This window comes from Malus domestica, chromosome 03, assembly GCF_042453785.1.
Source record: "Malus domestica chromosome 03, GDT2T_hap1".
In the NCBI taxonomy this organism is placed as follows: domain Eukaryota; kingdom Viridiplantae; phylum Streptophyta; class Magnoliopsida; order Rosales; family Rosaceae; genus Malus; species Malus domestica.
Window position 1 is genome coordinate 33785178 of NC_091663.1, and position 16520 is coordinate 33801697.

The following is a 16520-nucleotide window of genomic DNA, read 5'->3' on the forward strand; positions in this document are numbered from 1 at the left end:
CATAAGAGTTCACAATTTGATGGGGAAATGGGATGACATGTGGCGCAATATCATGGCAGCAAGAGAGTTTGATGGGTTTGGATTGTGCTTGTTGAGCCCTCCTTGGTGTCTCCAATTCAGCACCCTCCATGCCCATGTAATTACTATGCACACCAAGACAACACTTGGTGCAACACAACTAGCCATTGATGCTTCCAGTACTACTTTTTGTGTTAGCTTTTTGAGAGAACATTAGACAAGGGTTCAACTTGGAAACTTGTTTGGGAGGTGGAAATTGGTCTAGGTTTTATTTAGTGTTAAGTCACTAAATTAGTGTGAATACTAATTACGTAGCCCCTTATCCAAGTCCATATATACAATGTATTTATTACAAATCATTGAGTTGAAAATGACAATTTTGTCCGGATAATGCTTGACTACTAAAAATGAATAAGAATTCCTGCTCAGAATTCTTCGTGTCGGATTCACAATACTTTATGTTTATAATCAAAATCGTTCATATTAAAGAAAACTACCAAGCTCTACCAATTTTATTGAAATTGAGCCACAATTTGTGGGCAAAGACATTTACAAGCATATGAACATTTACAGTTCTAGCTAAAAGGATTCTTAATTAAGTAATTGAAAAAGCAATGAAAATATAAGCTGAACACTAAATCACACAAAAGAAAGAAGGTGAATTATTTTTATAAGAAATTGATTGGAATTTATTTGCCCATAGTTTCTACTTACATATTTTCTCTGGTAGATACATGGATTATAGTACAGTTCTACATTCATCTGGAAAATCGCATACGGCTCTGATTACAGCAAGACAATAAGCATAGAGAAAGTAAACTACGAAATAAGAACACATCGTACAAAATGCAGGCACCAAGATCAGCACAGCAGTAAGAAGATGCCCGACTCTGATGAACAAAACAATCTCTTTTAACTTTGGGGTTCCGAAGCCAGGCTTTGACATTGTTCAAGAATAATGTTACAGTTGTTCATGGTGCGTGCATCAAGGAGACCATGATTCCACAATTTGATCATAAATAATCTCCAACACCTGCCAAAGTGATTTGTCATTTGAGATTCGTGAAATATAATCAATAGCAAAGCATGATAATACTAGTTGTCTTCCGGATCGTTTTTGCTGGATAGGGGGAGGATGATGCAAAGACAAAATCACTTTATACAGATGTGATAAATCAGATCATACGATTCACCTGTTCATACTTCATAGCAGAAGGTAAAGTCCTTGAACTTCAGGGCAAAGAACGAAAAAGGTTTAATATTATACCAGGTCCACATCTGAACGCCACTGTACATATAATCCTTAATTTTGCGTTTGAATGAGGGACTTTTAAGTTCATGGAACTCAGGCTTAATTTGTTAGAAATGCATTACAAAAATTAGATAAGAGGGGGTTGTTAATGACTATATGCAACAAATTCGAGGGAACTAACAATCAAACGAGTGCGATTAATACCATATCAGAGCAGGGGATTTGACAAGATCATGCTCGTGCAATCTCGAAAATGCCTCACATGCCCAAGGAATATGACCGTCAGCCAATACCCTGCCATAATTGCACAAAATAATTCACATAAAGAATCAAGAGAAAACTAAGGGCCTATTTGGTATTCTATTTGAAATTTTTTATCATTTCTCAAAATATTTCTTAAGAACATTTCTTGATAACAATTTTTTTTAAGACTAAAAAACTTGATTGGTTTGCGATTTAAATTTTTTAAATCTTATGACTTAAACTAGACAAAGAGATCTAAAAAGAGGGGGTCGCAGGAGAGGGAGAAAGAGGAGAGAGGCGGACAAAAAGTAAGAGATGATTGAAGAAAAGAGAAAGAAGAGAAAGGGTCGGACGAGATAGAGAGGAAGAGGAGTGAGAGAAAGAACTGAGAGAATGAAGAGAGCAGATTGGAGGGAAGACGAAAAAGGTAAAAACAAAACGAGGAGAGAGAAAGAAGAAAAGAGAGAGATAGATTTGGAGTGGGAGGGAAGGAGGGAGAGAAAAGAAAGAAGTGAGTTTGAGTTTATATACTCTAAAAACTCACTTTTTATGTTTTTAGAGAATAGCCTATATTTTTAAGTTAAAGTCTTGAGTTTAGTTTTTGAAAATAGTTCTACCATACAAGTTTTTAAGGTCTAAAACTTGAAAATTGTTTTTGAGTTTAAAAAGTTAGATTCAAGTAGAGTACCAAACAGGCCCTAATGTTTATCCACACAAGAAAATGAAGTTGTCCGTTTTTCTCTTGACCTGGTGCTTGTCCATCATTGAGCATTATTCATGCAAATGAAGAGCCCTACCAGACGTGCCATGATATCAACGGTTGTAATTAAAAGAATTGAGTGTAGAGAAATTACTGTTGCTTCCTCACGAAGGAGTTCCACATATGCATCATTTGCTTCTCATCTTTAGTCACATCAACAAAATCATCAAGCATCTACAATAGAGTAAAATACCACTTATTCATTTGCTAGATGCCAAGTCAATGTAAAGTGCTGCTAACATATTCCCAAATAAGCTTCCAAATGTTCAACGCAGATCCATGTGCACAGGAATGCAAAGAAAATAAAACAAAGTCTAGATGGCAAGAAAATATTTTCCTCGATGACTCAATCAGCCATCAATAAAGGTCTTGTCTGACTGAAAGTCAGTTGTCTAAGAAACATATGGTATTCGCAAGAGAGAGGTTCAGTTTTATACCCTTCGGTCTTCAAGATCAGCAACATCATCATCAACCTCATCCTCACTATTCTGATCTGACAAAACTTGTTCCAACATCATCGGCTTCAAGCATAAAAATAATAATTAGGAATTCAGTGCCGCATATTCTAAGTAGTGTCATTTAAATATATGAGCCAAAAAGAAACTAAACTATTGACACCTGTTGGCCTTTGGAGCTAGCAACTGAGCAAGCGGCTGATAAAGCAACTGTTGCTAGCAGCCCTCAATGATTATACTAATATAGAGTCATACCATAGCAGTTACAGACTTATGATACAAGTGCAAGAATAATTTACTGTGACAGAACACGTGCTAAAGAAAAGAAAAAATATTATGGTGGGTCAGGCCAAAAAATCAGATTGCTCTCTCGTTCATACACCAAGGAAAGAAAAATTGGCAAATTCACAAAGGCTTCCATATATGACACTTCAGAGTATATGATAACTGAAAAATTCACAAAGCTTAATCAGCGTTCGGTGATGCATTCATCACATAAGTTATTCTCACCTGGGCCCTATGTGAGTGAAAGAACTTTCTCTTCCGCAGGAGGGCACAGCTGAAAATATAGAGAAAACTTCTAGATAAAAACCATATTCATATGTGGCCACATGCAAGACTAATAATCGACATGCAAAAGCAAAATACCACAGTATAAAGAACACATTTTAAAATAATTGAAAATTAACTTTAATGGAAAGTATTACACTGCTGATACATTGGCAAGTGAAAACACAGCCTGTCCACACATGATCAGTTTTGAGGGTGTGCGTCTGTGCGTGCATGCATGCATGTGTGTTTGTGTGTGCATGTGTGTGTGTGTAGATTGACAAGTTAACATCAGAGCAGCTTGGGAGCAACGGTTAGCATCCATCTATTAAGGTTCAAATTCACATGCATGCACAGGCTCAACAGAGCTATTCATCCATTCAGGTTGTTTTATCAAGTTTTGCTGAACCAATCCTTTTGGTTTCAGGAAAATAGGAACTGAACCGAACCAAATAACCAGTTCAGGTCACTTTAAGTCAGTTGCTTCATATGGTTCAGGTTGAGGAAGTTGTTGGACAGCGCTACCAGAATTTTGTTAGTTTTATTAAGAATGAGTAGCCATGCATCCAAGCAACATATGATGGATCTAAGCACACGCGAAGCCATAGATTGGTAGCTGAAGGCCAGGTAAAACCTCATACATTTGGCTTTGATGAGAATCATATACACCCATAAGTAATTACACTGCAGTATTTCATGAGAGAGAGAGAGAGAGAGAGAGATACTTTCTAGGGTCTGGGCGCTCAACAGATAACTTTCTTGTCTTTGCAAATAGAAGCGTTGGAGGTGCAATATTGTTTCCCGATACTGACTGAACGCAACCAGGATCACCATATGACTGTAGCGTGGAGCTTGAAAACCCTGCAACATTAAAGCTGGATTAAACAAATTTCAGAGACAGCAGCACCAACCGTATCATTCTGCAGATTACTCCTACCTGATATTCTAGCCTTATCACCTCTACTAGAATGAGCATCTGAGCAAAGAAGTTGAGTGTTTGACGACAATATCCGGAAAAGGATTGCATTAAGAAATATTAGTTCAATCTGCCTAAAAGAATAATAACTCCAAAATTCTTTTCAGACATTAGGTAAGGAAAAAAAAATTACAATGCACCTTTAACTCAATATGTTCTTCTCAGCGTAAAAATAGGAAAAGTTAACTATGTGTTACAAACATAGAATAGCTATTTGTGTCACTCCAAAGCAAGTCTAATAGAGACATTGCTCAATTATTCAGGCCTAATTTAAGTGAATTCTCGTAGAAAATAATATTCGACAGATGCTTTGCAGGCACCTGAAGGAGTTACTACATAGGTCTCCAGGAGAACAATGATATTTCATCTGCAGTCCGGAGCTTGAAATTTCATGTTGCAGGACATGTTCAGATTAACTATGTCAGGAACACTTCGGGTTCCTAACAATAATCCAATCAACTAGTCAAGACACACATGAGGATTGGTTGATCCATAATTTTTGGACCATACACTTATTTTGCAAGGAATTAATACTTATTCAAGTCTTCACCATTACTAAGATATATCTTTCCCATATAATTCCAGAGAAAATAATTCTTAGCTAAAAGACAGTTCAAATCTTTGACACAGTTCAAAAAGCCTTATTTATTCCATCTTTTTTTGTCCTTTTTGGTTGTCTAACCTCCATTGACTTTAAAACAACAAACACCCACCCAAAGTATAACATTGCCAAATACATATAAAGGAGAAACAAAGAGAGCTTCAGCACCTTCTACTTTCTCAAATTTTTAATAATAATCGATCACGTAGTCAATTCAGATAGTTTATGTGAACATGAGAAAGAACATGTACCATCGGCCTTGTCCAAAAGCTCACAAAGTCCAGAAGGAAAGTCAGACTCTAAGACGTGAGGATGTACGTGCTTTGCATTTTGATATAGGCTCTTGGGTCTTCTGCGTCTTAGTGGCTTTGAGCTGGGAAATGCATGAGCTTGCTCCTTTCAGTTTAAGGCATTCATATATCTCAAATAAAATTACATATGGGCCAATAAAGAAGAGAAAACTTACCAAAAGGAGAATACTTGTTGCTTAGGATCAACACCATCAGCAACAATCTGAAGAGAAAAAATAAGATCTAAATTTCTGCAGCTAGTTATCAAGGTATTTCTGCATTTTTTTTCTTTTGTACCACTACCATCTGTTTTTTAAGAGAATGTATTCTCAAAGTTAACTACAATTCATAAATTGGCATAATAGTCGTTTCATCTGTCATCTTCGGCAGCCAACATCATCTTTACTATTTCAACATGTATATGTCCAAAGAAACTAGAAAAGATTATATCATGATGACATTTGCCCTAATCTAATTCCAAATTAAACATAGGACAACTCATGATTGGGGAAGCAACCTTGTATGGGACTTGCTCAATTCCTCGGGTAACAATATACACACACAATGTAACATTAAATTTTACTGAATGGAATGAAATATGGTTGCTAATACTTAATACAGAACTTGATCGCTGAGAAATGTTATTTTGCTCTATCATCAAATAATAGAAGAACACATACCTCAGATCCCCAATTATTAGTTTTCACAGACACATTTACAGCTTGATACTCTTCGGTTACCTATAAATAATCATCATTTTAGTAGCCATCGGTCTACCATAATTAAATGAACATAATCCCACTAAGGTTCTCACAGAATACTAACCCAAAATTCAAAGTTGAAGAGATCATGTGATGAGAACAAATGATGTCTCAGACCCTACAAAAAAGATTGAATAGATTTTAAGCATCAGTCATAAGTGCACTAGCTATTGGTTCAATTTCAGATTGCTACACTCCTACTTTTCCCATAAGCTTAAGCTATTAGAATCAATTCTATGTGTACCAAGACTTCAACTACGAGAGGGCAGGTACTATTTTTATTTTAATGTGGAATTGAGTGGCACAATTTGAGCACAAGACCTTCTGCTTTGATACCATGAAAATTTGTTATTTTTCCTAAAACCTAAGTTGTTAATATGTGAAGTAATTAGTTATCAATATACAATAAAAAACAGATTTTGGCAGAAAGTTGCACCTTGAAGCTTGCACAACTAACCAAGCAAAATGGACAAGAAAAATCTTCAGTTACTGCAAGATGAACAAAGGATTATTTCACAAACAAGGGAATGTGTATTCATTGGTATACAAAAATATATTAATTGGTTAAAGAATGTGAGGAAGAAGAAAAAACACATTAATTGGAATACAAAAATATTTTTTTTGTCTTTATTGACAAGGAAATGGAAGTATAGAATAAAATTACCAATTTCCATATTTTAACTTTAAGCTGCCAACATGTCCCATAACGAAAATTTGGAAGTTGCCAACAATTATAAGATATCATTAATACCTTCTGTCCGTTGCAATGTATTGTTGTAGTATCTATAATTAAAAATCACATTTCCTGCCCTTAACCTGGACAACACAAGTAACAAATATTTAAGCATATTGCCAAGAGCTCAAATATAGACATATACATACTGATATAAAAATAAAATCCTCATTAAAATCAGCTTAAGATCACACAGATTTTGTACTCTCCATGAATAGCATGACAAATCACCCATTTGCATGCAAGAAAATGAAGTATAAGAAGTTTTGTGGGAGTATATCCAAATTAAGTTCATAGAGTCTGTTCTTATGGAAAAATACCACGAGACTAATGATCAACTATTTCAATTTAGACTAAAAAGGTCGTACCCAGTGCACAAGGCTCCCGCTTTACGCAGGGTCTGGGAGCGGGAGCCTTGTGCACTGGGTACGACCTTTTTAGTCTAAATTGAAATAGTTGATCATTATAAAATACAAGTAGTGACCCAAAAAATAAGTTTTATAAATATGATCAAACAAAAAACAGTATCCGATAACAACAATTTCAGGGAAGCAAAAAGTTAGAAGGAATAACAGAATGACGTGAACAGGCAAATTTACTTGATGAGAGATGAAAATTACCGAATGATATGAGGCAATGATGAAGAAGGAATGTCACTACATATGTAAGTGCTATAAGGAGATTTTTCCCTAGCACCAAATTCCTCTGCAGAAATGGTGACCTGCACTAGCTGAGAAATGACCTTTGAAAGGCCCAAGCAACCAAAAGTAACAGATATTCATCAGCAACGGTTGCCAAGAAGAGAATGTTGAATACACATACATGTATGTTCCGTGCCTAGAGAGAGAGGAGAGATTCAAATTATTGATCTAAGAAGAAAACACTGAAAAAAGAACATACAACAGTTTCTGGATTATGGGGAGTTGCAATCATAAGGCACTTGTCCTCATTTAAACAGCTCAACTGCAATAGGGAAAAGACCAAATCAACTGAAAGTGGAGAAAAGAAGGCCTACAATTATACAGGTCCAATCACGAATAAGAGATTGGAGAAAAACTAAATTATTTTGACAGCTACAATGTCATAAGGTTTACCACATTGTTAACCAGGAGCTCTTAGTCAAGAAAATTACAAATAGTTAATCAATAGTCAGGGAACTGATGCCATACCTTCAAGAAGCAAGAGCGCATGTCAGTCGTTGAAATCATCTCAGCTCTCTGTCCCAAACCAAAATTAGGAGAATTCTCCCAAGAGATATAGAGTAATTCAAGTGGTATCTTGCTCCATAGACAATATCCTCCTGCATTTGCTGTCAAGCAAAATTGACAGTGAATTTAGAACCAGAATAAAAATAGAACTGATTTGAGCAATCAATCTCATAAGAAAGAAGATTAAAGTCGGTGAATTAATTCTCAATATTACAAGGTACAAAGAATGTTTCATCTTTCACTCCACATATCTTGGTGTGAAGAAACATTTATTCACATAGTTTAGACAAGGCATGACATAAAGTGTACTCGTCCTATCTTATTTTTAAAGTGGGTAAAATAAATCAGAAATTCAAAAATTTAGGGAGCTGCAAATGGGTCATATAGTTAAACATCTGGTCTCTGCATATCGTAATGTGCCAGCATCATGTAGAACATAAAGTTTACTAAAGAAATCCAAACTGCAAAATTATGTCAGACCTGTCACAAATTTAAATTTTAATCTGTTAAATAACATAACAAAATTCAAACATGTGATAGAGCTTAGCAAGTAAAGCTTTAACTTACAAGGGAAAGAAGACATATCCACAGGACCCTTGGATAAATTGATTCCACGAAATGGATTTTGTGCTCCCACTACAATGAACTAATATATGAGCCCAAACATTTCGATGACATCCACATAAAAAAGGTTTCCATACCAACAAAATTTCACAAAAAAGTACCAAAGCTGACGAGCAAGATTGCAAGTGAGCCAGATTTAGCCTCCAGTGTTAGCTTATTAATGTCAGGCAGAATAAAATGTGCTTGAAGTTGACTACTCCCATCAACCCCAGTGGAATTGCTTAACATGCAAGCCCGACTGAATCGATATGTAGCAGAATACTTGTTCATACATTCCAAGACAGAACTCTTATCAGATACATGAAAATGAAACCGGAACAAAGCAACACACTGATTAACAATTCGAAAACTAAAAACATACATAGACATACCTCTGGAACCGCAACATCAGGAACTAGTCTGGCCAAAAACACATACAAAGGAAAGAGATTATGGGTTTGTACACCTTCCTTCTCATACATCGAAATGGAAACCGTCATTTGTATCCTAAATTTCAACCAACACCAACCCAGTCAGTAAAAAAAAAATTAGCACACACTTGTATAGACACAAAAGTTCAAATTTTAATTGCTGCCATTACCTCCTTCTGTGCTTGGCCTCTATTTTGTAGCTCAAACATCTTTGAAGAAACGCCGGCTACATTCGAAAAATGCACACAAACCCATTACAAAGTGGCCACCGAAGTATAAATCCTCGATTTCATTGGTCACGTAAATGCAAATAATTTAGCTGAACAATACGAAATAAATTAGTACATTTCTAATAGCGCGGCGTTGGAGAATGTTGTAGAACTCAACAGGCTTGCAATAGACAGAGAGGCTTTCCTCCGCCGCAATTTCTTCCTCCGCCGACATCCGCACCCGCGCCTCCTGCCGGCACATGTTACCGCTGCCGCTGCTGCTCCTCGCGTACCTGCAACCAAAGATTCAATTTTTCTAGGCGAAAGTCGCAGCAACAGAGGAGTGAGAGAGAACCCACATGAGGAAACGAGAGCTTACGGAGCCAGGAGGAAGAATTGGAGCTGAAGACGAAGAGATTGGGTGGAGGAGAAGGTTTGGTGTCTGCAATTCTTCTTCTGGCTTTTGGGTTCTTCTCGGTGTTTCCTTCCTCATCGAAAATCGCGATGGACGCTCTCTTCTACCAGACTCCCTCACTCAGTCTCTGCGTTACGCTGCCATTTTTCTCAGCTGGCAACTTCGCCTCTTTCTTCAGACCAAAAATTATATTTATAATCCTTTGCCTTTTGTTTTTTTTTAATTTTTTTTTAAGAAAACTAATGGAAAATGTTTGGAAATTTTGAGTTTTAACGTAAAGATAATAAAAGATAAAATGAATAGTACATGATTGACTTTTTAGTGTAAAAATGTGGTTTTTCGTTAAAGTAAACAGTACATGAAGTTTTTCGTTAAAATTTCTTCTTCTTTTTTTCCAAGGTTTTGTTTTCGCTTAATTTTGAAGAAAGAAGAAAAACGATAATCAGGCACGCTTTAAATAATAACAATGGACGTTTTATAAAGCGACGTGTATAAAATAAAAAATATGTAGTTATCATTTCTCGTTTTAGTAATTTAGACAGATGTGTGATTTGCTTGGCTATAAATCTAAGTGTAATTTTTAATCCTTTTATCAATCCAAACCAAATATTCAAGATTTTTACCAAAATATAGATTATGACCAAGAAATTCAAAAGAGAGTGATATGATCTATGAGTTCAGTTGACCAAAACCAAAAAATCTATGAGTTCAGCTACAACGTTTATAGTCTAACTCAACTAATTTTGGGATTTTGAGATTCCTCGAGATTGATTCATGTTTGACTCGGTTGTAGTATTGTTTTTTTTGAATGTATTGGCTTTCCTTCTTCACATTGATGAGGCATCTATTAGGAATGTGCATTTATCATGAGACTTGTCATGTTATAAGTTTATTTGTGTTTGCTTAAATAATTTTTAATTTTTCATCAAAGTTCAAGCTGGTTTCAGAAATGAGCTAAACCAAGCTAAGGTTCAAGCTTAATCCATAAACGAGCCAATTTCGGCTTTAGTTCAAGCTTGAAACTGAACAAGCTTTGACCGGCAGTGTAAATAGTCATATTCTGCAAGACTTGGCCATTCTCTAGCAAATACTTGGGTACTTCAATCTGATCATCTGGATTTCCCCTGAATGCCCTCATGGAGATAGCTTTGATGTGCGACGTCAAACAAATAGGAACAAACTCTGGTGGATTCCATGGAAGATCTGAGTCCGCATAATCTCGGTTTACTTGAAGCTTAATCATCAAGCTTTTGTCAATTTTGGAGGGGCGGCGATACTCATACTCATTTTGCAAGACAAGGGAATGTAGAGCAGGTGATCTCTTGAGCAACTCTATTAGCATTTCCCACCCCTAACAACAGCTGTGAAGAACCAGCGTCAAATCCATTTTCTCAAAATATCAAACGCAGGCACAGGCACCTTCATCATCTCTAGCTATCATGCCAATAATGATGAATCTTGGCTTCGAGTAGGGATTATTTACTCTCCAAGATATAACTTGACAAAAGCTGCTCACACGATATCAACTTTTCAAATATTTGGTGCATTTATAAAAAAAAATTGTCTACATCTTGAAGTGCTCAGACTTATGCTTAACCCCTTCAGTTTAGGCAAAAAACTGTCTGAAAGACTTAACGTCAATGGTCAAATCTTCAAGTACAGGGCATTGAGATAAAAGTTTTTCCATTGAGTGAGTCTGAGGGTAATGAAATGTGATGTAGGAATACTGGCAACAAAATCTGTCATCAGCTTCATAACCATTAGTGTTTTGCACATGAAAAGGCTTTTAGGCAATTCAAATTGCTCGTAATTATCAGATGATTGAACCCGAAGATCATGTTCCTCAGCATTACGCCTAATAGCAGTGCGGATCGAAGCATCAACATGAGAAAAGTCATCCACATAGTTATTAAAAAGACGGAAGTTTTGAATGTTGATGAGTCATGAAAGAAGAGCACACGATCAACAAACTCCGAAAGTCAGCAGAGGAGGAGAAATCTCGATCGCTGAAGTCTAGATTGGGAAAAGAGACAATATGTTCTTCCATCTTGTAGACAATACGCTGGTACTCACAACATGTTTTGCTGAAGGGAAAAAAGTATGTGACAAGGAACTGCATCTGGTAGTTCGCTGATCCAATTTTTCGAACTTGCTTGACTGTCAGACTTCGGACCCATTTGTAACCTGATGCATTTTGGGAAATATTGTCATGTTGCAGCACGCTTTTTAACTTGGTAATTCACTGTCAAGAAGCTTTTGTATAAAAAACTTCACATAGAAAAGGCTTTTCATTTTTTGGTCAATCTTTATGCTCTATTTTTGCTAATCAGAAATTGATGCAGAAAAAAAAATATAAAATCAGAAATTTCCTTTGTTTTTGAGTTATAATAGCTGTACAATGAATGATAAAAACAAGTAAATTTAAAATGTCTTGGCATATGTTTTGTTTAGGGACCATTTGATAACCATTTGGTATTCAGTTTTCATATATTGCAACATCAAAATCTCATTGTCACATCCCAGTCTCGAGTCCACCGTAACACGATATTATCCGCTTTGGGTGCCGGTCACGCTCTCACAGTTTTGTTTTTAGGAACTCACACGAGAACTTCCTAGAGGATCATCCATCCTAGGATTGCTCTCGCTCAAACTCGCTTAACTTCGGAGTTCCGATGGAACCCGAAGCCAGTGAATTCCCAAAATATCTCGTGCTATATAGAGGTGGGCATGTACATATAAGGCACATTCCCTCCTCTTCGTTGTTCGATATGGGATGTTATACTCATAATTTCAATCATAGTAAAGTCAGAAAGTTTTACCATCTACAGAAACAAACAAGGGGAAAGACTTGAATTTCTAACCCTATTTACCAAACAGATAGTAAGAGGGTTTAGTAACAAATAGTTCGACCGAAGACTTAAGCATTGTTCATCCACGAAGCAGGATAACTAGATAAAGATACGAATTCATTATCGTTCCCTTTTGAAAATTTGTTTAGGCTATTGCCTCATTTGGTAGGCCGGATAATTAAAGGATGGGAGATTTTTTGACGTTAATTGGACTTCGGAATGGGATAAGATCTATCTGGCTCAATTGACAAGAACTAAAAAAAAAGACCAAGTAAACAGGTGAAACACAAAACGAAAACGATACTCAATTAACTGTTTGCCTAGCAGGTAGGTCTCAGACTAAAAAAATAGGCACAATAGTGTCAATTGTTTGTCAAAGGGGTGCTCGCTTGAGCAAATCAAAAGAAAATGAAGGAACAGAATTAACAGGGGTAAAATGCGGAGTGCTCGCCTAACAGATATATTATGCCAAACCAGCTTCAATTTTCTCCAATTATCAAACGCAGGCAGAAAACAAGAGTGTTTGAAAGTTGATATAAGAAAATACACCACGGAAATAAAACTGCCAATGATTCTTTTACAACTTTTAAAATGAAATCTTTTGGAACCCTAGAATATGATACCAAGCCTAAAATTGCATTTCAACTTCACACGTCTTCGAGCCCCTTTGAAACAGCAAAAATTCCTCGAACAACGCCTTCTTCTGTTCATCCGAAGTCACCTCTGTAGAAATGGTCATCTTATTCAGCACTTCGCCGTTCTTTAACAAATACTTTACCAATTGCACCTCATACCGCGTTCCCTTGTATCTGTTCACAGTGATAGTCTTGAGGTGCGACGACAGAGAGATAGGCACAATCTCTGGTGGATAAAATTCATGCTCAAAGTCTTCTTCATTGCATTCTGAACATTTCACAAACTCTTTATAACAATCAACGAACGCGCCAGAAATCAGGCTGCCTGCTGGAATAGGAGTACTATAGCTGTAACTGCGTTGTACTTTGTGTTCAAAGACGAGATGTTCTAGATTAGGTGATCTTTGGAGTAACTTTGTTAGGAATCGCCAGTAATCACAGTCAAAAAGAACCAGCTTCAATTGGTTCAAATTGTCAAAAGCAGGCAAATCACCCTATATGGAAATAAGTTCAAGCAATGATCACAGATAAATTCATACAAAAACTGACCATTTAGTTAGCATAATTCAATGTAGTGTAAAGAAACAAGTTAAAGAGATACTTACCTCCAAATTATGTGCTGAAAGAGACAGGTATTTGACATTGCAGATATCTTTAAAAATCGCAATTGCACGATCATGTTGTTCTGCATATTGGTGAATATCTTCCACATCTGCAGACTCTCCACTAGGCTGTTCTTCGTATGGGAGATCAATGTTTGCTTTCACTACGGAATTTTCATTGATCGATAAAGAGAAGTTTGACAAGCCATATAGCCTGACGTCAAGGGACTCAAGTTTGGGAGAATTAGTACAAAGCTTGAAATCCTCATCAAAATTTTCAGTTTCTATACTTAACACTAACGTCTTCAGTGCTGGTGCAGAGATGTTAATATCTAGACTTTCAACATCATAGTCATCCAGAAATCCACCTATAACCAAGTCTTCCAGTACAGGGAAGTAAGACAAAACCTTTTCCACCGAGTCAACATCAGGATGATGAATATCAACATTGAGGAACTTGAGATTTGGGAAACACTTTGATGTAGGAGGACGGGCAATAAAATGAAACTGCAGCTTCAAAACTTTTAGTGTTTCGCACATGAAAATGTTTTGAGGCAATTCGAAATTCTGGTCTGGTTCTGAGTGATGAACACAAAGATCAAGTTCAACAACCTTCCGTTCTATTGCAGCGTGAATCCAACGATCAACAGGCGGGTGTTCGAAGTAGTCGTCGTCACAATGAAGATGGAACTTTTGGATCCGTGATAAGTCATGAGAGTCAAGTACTTGATTCACAAATGCCGTAAAATCATTAACCTCAGGGTAATCATCGTCACAAAAGTATAGATTGGGAACTGAAGTCCATATGTTCTTCCATCTCTTAGACAACACGGTGGTCCTCACCGCATAATTAGTTGGAAGAAACGAAAGTATATGACAGAGAACTTCACTTGGTAATGCGCTTATCCTATCACTCACTCGCTCTTGATTCTTTGGCATCGAACCCATTCGTACCTTCCAGTAAAAATTTATAAAAAAAGATAAGCCAAACTTTTACAATCTAAGGGAGAAGTAAATAAGCCAAATTTTTGGCATATCATACTTCGATATTTCATATCAAGAATTTTACAAATGAATGGCAATAACTTTGCATTTAACCACAATGTCCTCAAATGATAATTAATTGCCTTCCGTGATATCTATTTACTATTTCTTAATGGAAAAAAAAGAAATAGATCCAAGAAAGGAAGAATGCAATATTGGAACATTTCTTGAGGAACTAAATTCATTGAGAAAACAAAAACAACAAAATAAAGATTTAATATTTTTGTTGAGATAACCAACAGAAAGAATAAGACTAAAATCCCTCTATTGTTTTCGGCAGTTTTCTTGGTATCCAAACAAATGGTAATGTTAAGGAAGTAAACATGTTATTAGGAGAAAATCTGAATTATGAGAGTGGAGCACAAAACAAAACATATTTTTCAAAATTCATTTGATACAAAAATAAGTAATGAGTAATGAGTTTTTTTTTTTTTTTTTTTTTTTTTCATATAGTATTGGGAGCTCATTTTTCAATCTAGTTTTAGCTTCTCATACACCTCTTTTTACTTCAAGTCCTCATATTAAGTACATCAGAAGAAAACAACAGACATGATTAAACAAGAGTGTGTACGATGAGAAAAAGAATTTGTGCTTATCATTTCTCATGGTTATTTCGGTCAGTTTGAGATGAGTCTATTCATCTGGTAAATGAATTAAGGAGATCACATTCCAAACATACATTTCATTTGATAAAACAAAATTGAAAACTAAAGGAGTTCCAAAAATCAATCCACTCACCTTCGTAGAGGTTCTTTAGAACTTTGATTCGTCGTCTTAACAAGGTGCGAGTGTCAGGAGACCCAAATTTTGTATCTTAGGGTTTTTGGTTTCGTGCGGCGTTGAAATTGTGAGGTGATGAGGGGGTCAATGATTAGTTATTTATACATAGAACACTTTCATAGCAGGTCCCCTTGTATTTTTATATGAACAATACAAATCTTCATCGTACAGATGTCATAATCAGAATCGTTCATTGCGAACGCTACACCTCTCTTTGAGCTGTCTTTGTTTATCAAGATTGCTTAATGAAGAAGTATTACAAAATAAACTTAAGCATTTAAAACAATCTGGTAAAAAAAAAAAAAAATACAAGTTCTCATTCCCACCAAAGAAAGTTTATAATAATTATCATAGAATAGGAAAAACAACAATCAAATGTAATAAGAGCACTATTTCTTATGCAGCGTCCAATTTCTCATCAGCCATTGATCACCAAAGTGAACATCAGATACTGCAGTCAACTTCATAACAAAACTTGAAGGTTGAAAAATAAATGAAATGCATAACGTTAACCTCTGATGCTTTAAGCAAGAAATTGAAGTTTGTCCGAAATAGAGAAAATCTTAATTAGTTTTTCCACCCTTCGCCACAAAAACTTAATTGCTAATTAATTTATTTCATTCCTTCAAATTCAATCCATCCAACTTTGAAGGGGTTGAATATTACGGGCCAACATGAATGCTGCACCCCACAACTCTTCCACTTTACACAAAATAATGGTACAAAATGTATGCAGTAGCATCCATCCGTTCATCCAAATTACCCCTTACCTTTCTTTCTTACAGTTGTAAGACAAGCAAGTTCGGATATACTTACCTTCAAAAGATGAGCTAAAAGGGATAGATGTTTAACATTGCAAATCCTTGCTAGAAACGTGGTTGCACTGTCAGAAGCGAGGAATTGTAACATTTGTGTAATGGTCATGGAGGTCAATATGTGGCTTTGAATAGAAAGTGTGCATATTCTCTAGAATATAATCCGAGAAACCCAGCTGAACCAAGGCTTTCAAGCTTGAGAGTACATGTAAAAAGTTGTCCCCTTGTTTCTCAAAATGTTCAGTTCAGAAGCGTAAATATTTAAATTAAAAACTACACCATACCGAAGAT

General features: G+C 36.1%; 2 protein-coding genes across 3 annotated transcripts; both read right to left on the reverse strand.

Annotated features, from left to right (window-relative positions):
• Positions 1–671: 671 nt before the first annotated feature.
• Positions 672–9694, reverse strand: LOC103432113 (polycomb group protein EMBRYONIC FLOWER 2-like). Of its 2 annotated transcripts, XM_008370280.4 has the most exons (22): positions 9469–9694; positions 9226–9382; positions 9051–9106; positions 8842–8956; positions 8572–8731; positions 8414–8482; positions 7808–7947; positions 7539–7601; positions 7259–7380; positions 6657–6721; positions 6342–6394; positions 5970–6023; positions 5825–5884; positions 5321–5367; positions 5106–5227; positions 4215–4253; positions 4003–4138; positions 3239–3287; positions 2711–2794; positions 2368–2447; positions 1475–1564; positions 672–1051 (listed from the first exon to the last, which is right to left on the reverse strand). In XM_008370280.4, the coding sequence occupies exons 2-22, from the start codon at positions 9349–9351 to the stop codon at positions 931–933; spliced, it is 1851 nt and encodes a 616-aa protein (XP_008368502.3). In that variant the 5' UTR covers positions 9352–9382; positions 9469–9694; the 3' UTR covers positions 672–930. The 2 variants fall into 2 exon arrangements, with proteins under 2 accessions (XP_008368502.3, XP_070674599.1); XM_070818498.1 differs by lacking the exon at positions 4215–4253 and having other exon boundaries at positions 9469–9681.
• A 3287-nt stretch (positions 9695–12981) lies between these two features.
• Positions 12982–14538, reverse strand: LOC139194840 (F-box/LRR-repeat protein At4g14103-like). Its single transcript, XM_070819760.1, has 2 exons — positions 13594–14538; positions 12982–13482 (listed from the first exon to the last, which is right to left on the reverse strand). The coding sequence occupies exons 1-2, from the start codon at positions 14536–14538 to the stop codon at positions 12982–12984; spliced, it is 1446 nt and encodes a 481-aa protein (XP_070675861.1).
• Positions 14539–16520: the final 1982 nt, after the last annotated feature.

Coding starts and splice junctions, on each gene's coding strand:
- LOC103432113 (XM_008370280.4), bottom strand. CDS start 9,351: ATGTGCCGGCAGGAGGCGCGGGTGCGGATGTCGGCGGAGGAAGAAATT. Junction 8,483..8,571: donor AATCTTGCTCGTCAGCTTTG/GTACTTTTTTGT, acceptor AGTTCATTGTAG/TGGGAGCACAAAATCCATTT. Junction 7,602..7,807: donor TGCGCTCTTGCTTCTTGAAG/GTATGGCATCAG, acceptor TCCCTATTGCAG/TTGAGCTGTTTAAATGAGGA.
- LOC139194840 (XM_070819760.1), bottom strand. CDS start 14,538: ATGGGTTCGATGCCAAAGAATCAAGAGCGAGTGAGTGATAGGATAAGC. Junction 13,483..13,593: donor TTTCAGCACATAATTTGGAG/GTAAGTATCTCT, acceptor ATTTCCATATAG/GGTGATTTGCCTGCTTTTGA.